Source organism: Podarcis cretensis (assembly GCF_951804945.1).
Source record: "Podarcis cretensis genome assembly, chromosome: 4".
NCBI classification, from domain to species: domain Eukaryota; kingdom Metazoa; phylum Chordata; class Lepidosauria; order Squamata; family Lacertidae; genus Podarcis; species Podarcis cretensis.
This window is the reverse complement of record NC_137173.1, coordinates 76,599,781-76,609,197: the sequence shown is the minus strand read 5'-3', so window position 1 is coordinate 76,609,197 and position 9,417 is coordinate 76,599,781. Positions and strand designations below refer to the sequence as shown.

The window sequence follows — 9,417 nt, the reverse complement described above, 5'->3', positions numbered from 1 at the left end:
AGAACAGGTGTCATTTTAGTGTGTCAGGCAAACGTCAGATCCATTGCAGAGTTCTTGATTTCTAAATAACCGATTCAAACAGATGGCATTTAGCGTGGGTTATAAAAAAGTGATTCTAGCCATACTGTGGATAACAGGGGAAGTTATCTGGGTGTGGAGATGAGCTAAGCCTGTCTCACTTGATATGGAAACAGGAACAAGGCTTCGGTTCAAGGTTCCCTTGGTGTAAGGCCCACTGGATGCCTCCTTCTGCTCTGACATGCATAGGATTGCACTGTGATAGGTTCACAGTGGATGATGGATGTGGAGACTTTGTCCAGTCATACCAAGAAGCCGTATGACTTACAACCAGACAGATGAGAGGAGTGGAGGATGGATGGGTGATTATATAAATATACGCGCTTCCCCTCTCTTAACCCTCTTTAGATTTCTGCTGGCCTCTCCTTGCACGTGAAACTGCGCTGAAAAAACACAAACTCGGGCAAAATTACACACAGCGGTCTGTGAAACTTTACAAAAGGGAGCATCGCAAATGCGGAGCTGCCGGCTTAAAAACGAGGGTCACGGCCACACGGTTCGCCCTAGTTCTCCTTTGTGGAGAACTGAAAGCCGCCCCTCTCCGCGCACAACTGTGGCTGAGGCGAGGCGGAGACGCAGCCAGCTTGGAGAGGAACAGAAAAGCAGCCGCGCCGCCGCTTCCCGGAAGCCTGCGAGGCGCTGGCCGGCCTCTCCCCCGTCACACACACGTGCGCTGCGGGCGGAGCGGCCGTCGGAGGGCATGTGCGCTCGGCTCACCAGGCCGGGGACTGGGGCGGGCGCTCGGCGGGGCGGTGCTGCCCTCAGCCGGGGAGAAGGAGTTATACAACCGCTCGGCGTTGCATAAGCGCCTGAGCCCGGAATAGTCTCAGCTGCCTGCTGGCGCGCTCCGGGAGTGGGGCCAGCGCCGCCCTGCTCTCCTCCCCCTGACCCCGACGCGCTCGCTCTCCTCGGGGGACGCCCCAGACGGAGCTGGCGGCGCGCCTTCCCCCCCGCGCACGCAGCCCTTTCATAACGGCGTCCGTCCCAGCCCTGGCGGCCACCAGGCTCCTTGAGCGAGGCGCGGCGGCTGCGAGGGGCCGCCTCTCCGCTTTCCTGCTCCTCGCGGAGGCGCTGAGCTCGACGATGAAGCCATAGCAGGAGCGCTCGCCGCCACCACCACACCCACCCAGTCGGCCAACCCGGCGAAAATGGAGCTGGGGGCCGCGCTCGGGCAGCAGGCGCAGCAGCGCGCCCACCACCACCAGGCCCCGGCGGCGGCAGGAGGAGGCGACGGCGGCGGCGGCGGACCCTGCGCGGAGATGTTGCAAGTGGCCGAGGAGGCTTTCCGAGGCGGGCAGTTCGCCCTGGCGGCGGAGATCCTGAGCTCGCAGCTGGCGGAGCTGGCGCAGCCCGAGCGGGGCCTTTGCCTCCGCCAGGGGGACGCGCTGGCCCGCGCGGGGCGCATGGCCGAGGCTCTGGATGCTTACAGCGCCGCCGCCAGGCTGGCCCGCCTGAGGCCCGAGGAGCTGCGCGAACTGGCCGAGAGCTTCGCGCTCAGCCTCCGCGACAAAGAGCTGCGCCTGCCGCCGTGGCGGGGGTCTGGCGGCGGCGGCGGGGGTGCAACTCCGGAGGGAGACGACCCGCTGGCGGACCCGCCTTGCTGCCGACCCCCGGAGCCGCTGGGCTGCCCGGTGTGCCGCCGCCTGCTCTGCGAGCCGGTGACTCTGCACTGCGGGCACACCCACTGCAAGCGCTGCGCCCAGAGCGGCGGAGGCGAGTGCGCCCGCTGCGCCGCCCGGCGCCCAGCCTCTGCCGCTGCCCCGGCCGCGCAGCCCCCCGCCGCTCCCCGCGTCAACGTAGTCCTGGGCAGCCTGCTGGAGAAGTGGTTCCCGGCCGAGAGCAAAGCGCGCCGGCTGGGCGCCGAAGGGGACGCGCTGAAGGAGAGGCAGGAGCTGGCGGCCGCCCTGGAGAAGTACAACCAGGCCCTGGACCTCGGTGAGTGCTCGCCGTCGCACACGCCCGACTCCTCCCCACGGAAGAAAGCTTCCCTGTCGCCTTTGGAAGCAGCAAGGGCAAACACCTTGTCAATATGCTCGGCGACGCTGCGCCACAACCCCGACCTGTGTCGCTTTGGCTCACAAGGGGAGAAACAGGCCCAGTCGCCTTCCTGAGCTCCCTTCCTCATGTGCGAAGCGGATTAGGGATTTCCCGACGGGGAGAAAGCGCCGTGTAATGGGGGCCATTTCCAGGAGTGGGTGTTTCTGCCAACGCTGGGCAGCCAGGCCTTGCCTGATACATGGATGAGAAGGAATTCGACAATAAGGGGCCCCTTCTCAACACCTGGGTGGAAAGTGCCTTGTGGCGCTTTCTGCACTGCCTGCTGTTTTTGCAAACTATATGTGAAGTGTAGAAAGTGGGAGGAAGTGCCACTTTCTAAAAAAAGAAACACCCCCCCCCCACTAAGCTTGTGCTTCCTGGCACTGTGCAATTGGGGATCCCAATATTCTGTTGGGAGGCGCCCCCCTCCCAACTGTTGCAGTTTGTGAAGGAGAACAGGAATCTGTTCAGTTCTTACAAACTGCTGTGTTGTCCTGCTTGGGCTGTGTGACAGCCCAATGGTGAACTGATTTCTAGGGGTCAGGAGGGTTTGCAACATAGGCACAGTTGTGTTTCGGTGTTTGGAAGGCATGTGTATTGGGGAAATTGGCTGTGGGGTGTTGGGTAAAGGGTTAATTTAACTTCTCAAGTTATGTGGGAAATGAATTCTGTTTAGGTGGGTTCCAGCTGCCTTGCCCATTCAGGGGAAAAAACTGGGTTTTTGTTAGCCTTGACCAGAAGCAGCCATGGGGTTTATTAGAATGAGGTAGTGTATGCTCTTGAGGGCTGGCAGTTACAGCCCCAGGATGCTTCCCAGCTGAAGCCAGGGCAGGGGTGAGAGCAAATACTGGGAATAGTCGACATCGGAACACATATTGTATCTTCTGTGCATTGCTTTGTGGAGAACGTTAAGGGCCTCTGCAACTGCAATAAATTGAGATTTTCATCCAGGAGTTAGAAAAGTTCATACCCCACATGGTTTTCTCAGTCCTGGTGCCTTGTGGCTCAGATTTATGCTCAAGAGGTTCAAATTCGCTTTCCTTTTCTCTGGCACAACTTAAGCCACTTATTTTGTATTGGTTTCTGACTTCCATTTGACGGGTCAGGCACCAGTAAGAAAACAGCTTTGTGGGAAATAATTCTAGAGAATTTAAAAATTGTATAATAGTGAAAGTTGAAATGTAATTGTAGCCTAGGCGTGACAATGCTTTGTGACATTGTCAACACAGAGGTTTGCGGGGCTTTCAGCATCTTGGAAACTCAGAAAGGGTGTAAGGTGTGCACCTGAAGATACGAGCTATCACATACCTTTTCTAATGCAGCAATACATCTTCATTTACTGCCCTGCCAGTACCCAGTAGGTACATACTATTTTCACTGCCAGCCTTTTGACTAGCCAAAAAATAGCTGGGAATATATAAGATGACACTTCCTGCTTGGCAGAATCTCTAAAACATGTGCAGTGTGGGTTAAGGTCATTGTCAATCGTCTTTATCCAAACCTTGGGAAATTAATAAATGACTTCTCTTACCTCAGGGACTTCCTTACAATTCAAAGCAAAACTTGCAGCAGCTACTGTATCCACATAACTTATGGATACGCAGTTGGGCACCCTGCAGATTATCTGTGTGTTGTTCATTTGTTCATGGTGGGAGATGCAGGACTTATTTTTTAAAAAAACAAAGAATTTACAACATTCTATTTTCATCTACAAATTTGTGACAATCGAGAATTTGAGAATAGATTCTGTGTAATTTCTGGGAACAGCATCAGAATTGCATAATATTGTTTCCCTGAATACTCATCATCACAACACAGTGTAAGAGAGTGTGACTTCTCTAAACACATTCAGAACCTTATACCTAAGATGTTGGCATGCTTACTGTAAGACCACCAGATTGCATAATATAGATGGATTTCAAAACCTTTTTGGTATCTATGTGACTAAGAAAAGGAAGCCATGTCTCCAGAAACATCAAATAGATGCATTTGGACAGGCAGAGTGAAAGTTTCACTGTTGCTGGTTGTGGTTAAAATTTCAGAAATATGGGTGTGTGTGAATTAATGCATGAATCAGAGAGTCTGGAATGCCATGGTTCCAGGTTTGGCTGTGTATGCTTGATGTAGTGTAAATTTTCACAGGTCATCCTGACCTTTTGAAATGCCAGTAGGGAGGAGTACTGTTGGTTCTCTTCTGATAGGCTGTTTAAAAGTTTTTGGAGCTGGTCCTTTCTTGGTGACTTCAATAGGCTGGGAACAGAGCTTGTATATAGGGAAATATGTTTTTCCTTCCTTTTTCAGTCGTTATTTTGCTATCATTACATGCAACTGTTTAGACATAACAAACGAAAACCTTCCCAAGTAGAGCAGGTGTTGGCAACCTTCGGCCCTGCAGATGTTGCTGACCTCTGCAGCTCCCATCATTCTGGACCATTGGCTGTGCTTATTGGGACCAATGGGTGTTGTAGTTCAGCAACATTTGGATGGCCCAGAGGCTTCCCATACCTGCAATAATAGAGAGAACCATTGGAGCTGAAATTGTCTTCCTTTTGTCATGTCAAGCAGCAAAACCACATTTGTTTCATGCCTCATTGTTTCATTGGAAAACACATTCTGATATGAGGAAAGTTTCTGTAATTGTACGTCTCTGCATCTTGAATTATCTCTATATTGTGATACCAGAGTGCCCTCTTTTTAACCCAGTAAAACAAATCAGTGGAATTGATTTACCTAACTGTGCCTCCTTTGTCATTGTCAACTTAACCATGGAGAAGTTCTTTCTCTCGCAAGCGTTAAAGCAATGCTGTATTTTTCAGTTTTGTAATGAGTTGCGGGGTTGTTTTTTTAAGAATAAAACTTTTGGGATAAATTTTTGAAAAGTACTTGGTTAAAACCTAACACAGATCATTATCCCCCAAATAGAATTTCCCCTGGGAAAGCTTGATTTCTGCGGTCCTTCTTGGGCCCATCTCAAACTGGAAAGCATTTGGCTCAGGTTTAAGGGGATTTTTAAAAACGCATTTTCTCACTCTCCCAGTGCTTATACAGACAGTGAAACAGTACCTAAATACTAGCAGTCATAATGCACAACGGGTTGTTAAAGGGTTTTAAAATATTAATACTTAATATTTTAAATATTAATATTTAAAATATTGATATTGAAAATTTTAAAATATTGTTTTGCCAGAGGATTGATAACACACCTCAGGCTACTTGGATCTGTATTTTTAATAATGAGTGGAGTGTTCAGCACATAAATGCAGCTGAAAGTTTGATTCTGAAACTATGCATTTAGATTGAGGCTGCGCTAGAAGTATGGATCCATAACAGCTTTTTTGTTAGAAGTATTTGTAAAAGTAAGGAAGATACCAGAGCTTGCTAGGGAACTGGCTCTGGCAGGGAAAATGCTCACACACCCCTTATTTTCCTGTGTGTAGATCATGTATAGTCTGTAAAATGACTCAACTGTAAAATGACTCAACACATTCAAAGTTCGGAAGAGATCATAAAATTATATAAATGTAGAGCTGGAAGGGACCCCAAGGTTCATCTAGTCCATCTGATTCTCTTCCTCAGCTTCCTGCCCCTCCCTCCCTCCAGAATTTCTTTCTCAAACCTGAGCAAACCCACAGGGGATCCTATCTTCTGCTTCACTGGGGAGAGCCACACAGCCTCTTCAGATTTTCCAACTCTCCCTTTCCCTGCAGTGTGTTGTAAATGAGCCTTCTATGTTTCCAAGCACAATTCAAAGTGTTGGTGCTGACCTTTAAAGCCCTAAACGGCCTCAGTCCTGTATACCTGAAGGAGCGTCCCCACCCCCATTGTTCAGCCCGGACACTGAGATCCAGCGCCGAGGGCCTTCTGGCGGTTCCCTCATTGCGAGAAGTGAGGTTACAGGGAACCAGACAGAAGGCCTTCTCGGTAGTGGCGCCTGCCCTGTGGAACACCCTCCCATCAGATGTGAATGAAATAAGCAGCTATCTTCTCTTTAAAAGACATCTGAAGGCAGCCCTGTTTAGGGAAGTTTTTAATATTTAATGCTGTATTGTTTTTAACACTTGATTGGAAGCCACCCAGAGTGGCTGGGAAACTCAGCCAGATGGGCGGGGTATAAATAAATAAATTATTATTATTATTATTATTATTATTATTAAGCTTCATGGGTAAAGGGGAAGGAAGGCTGCCATCACTTTTTCATCTTCCTCTCTGGCTGAAGCCCAGACATGCTGGGAGCCTCAATGGCACCCCTCTGGCAGCTTCACCCAGAGGCTTAAACCCTGGCTAGACACCCCACCCCACCCCTAGCTATGGCTCTGCAGAGACCACAGTAGAAAGGACCACAAAATTGCAGTTGCCTTCCAATAGTCGAGTTCTCCTCTGCGAGTATGTTGAACAAGCTGTAAATAAGTATTTGCAAAGGGTAAAGAGCGTAAAAGAGGAAGTTAGTCACTGGAACTCCAGTGGGGAAAGATGGATTTCAGGGAAGCTGGTGAGATTTTGACCTCTAACTGAAGTTACGCCTTTCCTAAACATACGTCAGTTAGACAAGGTGAATAAGCTCTCTGTGTGTGTGTTACACAGCATTGCCTATCATAAGATTAGAGCTATCTTGTGTACAGAAGGTCAGTGACATACATAAACAACTTCCTACTACACATACATAGCCTAACTGCATCACAGACAAGCCTATGCTTTAAAATGGGCGAGATAGCAGCCTGGTAAATGGAACAAAAAGGAAAACAAAGCCTGGCTTAATCACACTGCATCAAGTTATCAACAGTGAAATGCTTTACTGCCTTGCAGTTTATGACTCATCCTGCAGCATTTCTAGAAAAGCCTTTTCCCTGGTCTGTGACGAAAAGAGCCTTATGTAAAATGTGTTGATGTTTCTACTCTGAGACAATAGGCAGTCAGAGGCACATTAGAACCATTCCTTCACATTTCTGCGTGGCAAAATGGTAGTTTGATCACTGAAATAACTTGCAGTGGTTTAAATCAAAGCTGCCAACCTTTGCTGGCTTGTGGGCAACAAATTGCAATATGGAACAAGCCTCAGCCAGCTTGGATAAGCTAACAAGAATCATACATTGCTTTTTCCCCTTCATTTTGAGGGGTGGGGGAGCTTTATGTCAGTCTGTATGCTGGTGGCTAGATCGGGGTTCCACACATTGTGCACAAGCGAAGTGGAGTGTGTCATCAAGTGTACACTCAACAGGGAGTTGCGGTTGGTCTCAGCTTGCTTGACACGTGTACCTGCACGACACCTCTGTGTTTGCAGAGATACATCTGTTATGTTCCCTGCCACCCACCCCATTACAAATTTAGGCGCACACTTAAAACACATTAGGAATATATCTAGAAATGCAATGTAGGACTTGGAAAAGGACCCAAAATGAAACCTGTATCAGTGTGCAGAAGCGGTGTCATTCTTAATCCTCCTTCTTTGCAAGCTCAGAACACAGGGATGCCTCTTTAGTTGAAGAATAGTCCAGTTTCTGGCCTGCTTCAAAATTCACTTAAGGAGTTGGGTCAGCACTCCTTGCAAGCGATGTGACGTTGCTTTTGTGGTAACACAATTAAGCATTTTGTGGGGAATTGGAAAACTGCAAGTCTGAGAAAACCAGTGGTGACAGCCCTTTACCAACCAACCAAGTGGTAGTTTATCGCGAGGTGTGTGGCAAGCTCTTGGCTTGCGTTTCTTTGTGAAGTGGGGAGCAGAAGCCTTCCAGTTCTACCTTTGGATTTCAAAACCGGCACAGAAGTCTGGAATAAAAGTTTTCCCAGCACTTGGCAGGAAAATGCAAGCTTCCTTTGGGGTTATATGCACCCTGCATAAGGCCATTTTTATTAGCATTGTACATGCCTGTAAAAGCACCATAAGGTCTTTCTGTTGCAAAAAAATTTAAATACAGCTGGTGATAAGAGGATGTTTACCTCCCAAGGATAGTTTCTTCTCCTTTTTGGGGGGCGGGTTCTTCTAAGCCATACCCCTTGTAAGAATTCTGTTCTGCTCAAATCTTCATCTTAATAGAAACCAATGAGGTTATGAAAGCCCATTCCCAGGGTTCTGCATTCAAAGAGAAAAAACGTAAAGAGCTGTTAGGGGAAATCATGCAAGTGTCGTGCTGTTCTGTACCGCAGTATTTTAGTTCTTAAGCTCTCGCATCCTATTTGGTGCTGTTTGGACCATCAAGGTCGAGATGTCCAGTCCTGGAAATAAAGACAGGGCTTCACAAAAGGATAGGGAAAGGAGTACAAGTGAATATCGGGGTGATGATTTGGTTGCACTGATCCTAAACACGCTCTGTGGAAGCTGTGGGGTTTTGCAGGGAAGGTGAATTTGTAGGGGGAAGCATTAGCCTGATGGAATAACTTGAATTCAGTTCTGTGTATGACAGGAAACACCAAAGTGAGAAAGGAGACAAGAAGGGTTGGAGTAAGCAAATGAGAAAGTGGAGGTTGTAAGGAAATCCAGGTAGGGATTGCAGAAAATTGAAGATGATCTTGGTGCAATGGGGAACAGTGCAAAAACTATAGAAAGAGAAAAATCCTCATAGCAACAGAGATTATCTAAGTTGAGGCATCCCTAAATGACTGGCAAGCAGAGAGAGCTTCACCAGCTAGTTGCATACTGGTTACCAATGTTTGAACGAGTTCTTAAGTGGGATTTAGTAGGGTGACTTAGTAATTCTAGATCAGGGGGTCAGCAGCCTTTTCAGCCATGGGCTGGTTTACCGTCCCTCAGACCATGTGGTGGGCTGGACTATATTTTGGAAAAAAAACATGAACGAATTCCCAGAGATGTATTTTAAATAAAAGCACACATTCTACTCATGTAAAAACACGCGGGCCAGATTGAGAATTGGACCGCATCCGGCCTCCGGGCCTTAAGTTGCCTACCCCTATTCTAGATTGTTCCAGAAGAACCAGCAGATCTTTCTTTCTTTTTCTGTCTTTCTGTTCTTTTCTCTCTTTCTATTTCTTTTCCTGTGTGATTTGTGACAGGCTACTACTGTACAGTGATTATTTTTTTTTTGTAGAACTCCTCCCAGATGGCATTTCCTTCCAGTATTAACCTATATGTAATTTTGAGTAATGTGGGGCAGTAAAAAAAAGAGAGAGCGCCATTTTTATTTTAGAAAAAGAGAACAGAAATGACACCTGATTGAAGGTAGTTCTTAGATGCTGGATTTTAAAACCCAAAATGAATCAAAGAGGGTGGGGGTGGGGAAATGGTGTAATGAGAGAAAAAAAGGACTGAAGCGCAGTATAATGAGGCTTCTCTTCTCCTCCCCCAACAAT

At 48.1% G+C, this 9,417-nt stretch overlaps 1 protein-coding gene across 1 annotated transcript in view; it reads left to right on the top strand.

The window, feature by feature from the left end:
• Positions 1 to 1,049: 1,049 nt before the first annotated feature.
• Positions 1,050 to 9,417, top strand: part of LONRF2 (LON peptidase N-terminal domain and ring finger 2) — a 41,684-nt gene continuing 33,316 nt past the window's right edge. Inside the window, exon 1 of the mRNA XM_079972617.1 lies at positions 1,050 to 2,013. Coding sequence (XP_079828743.1) covers positions 1,227 to 2,013 — 787 coding nt within the window. The 5' untranslated portion in view covers positions 1,050 to 1,226. The remainder of the gene's footprint in view (positions 2,014 to 9,417) is intronic.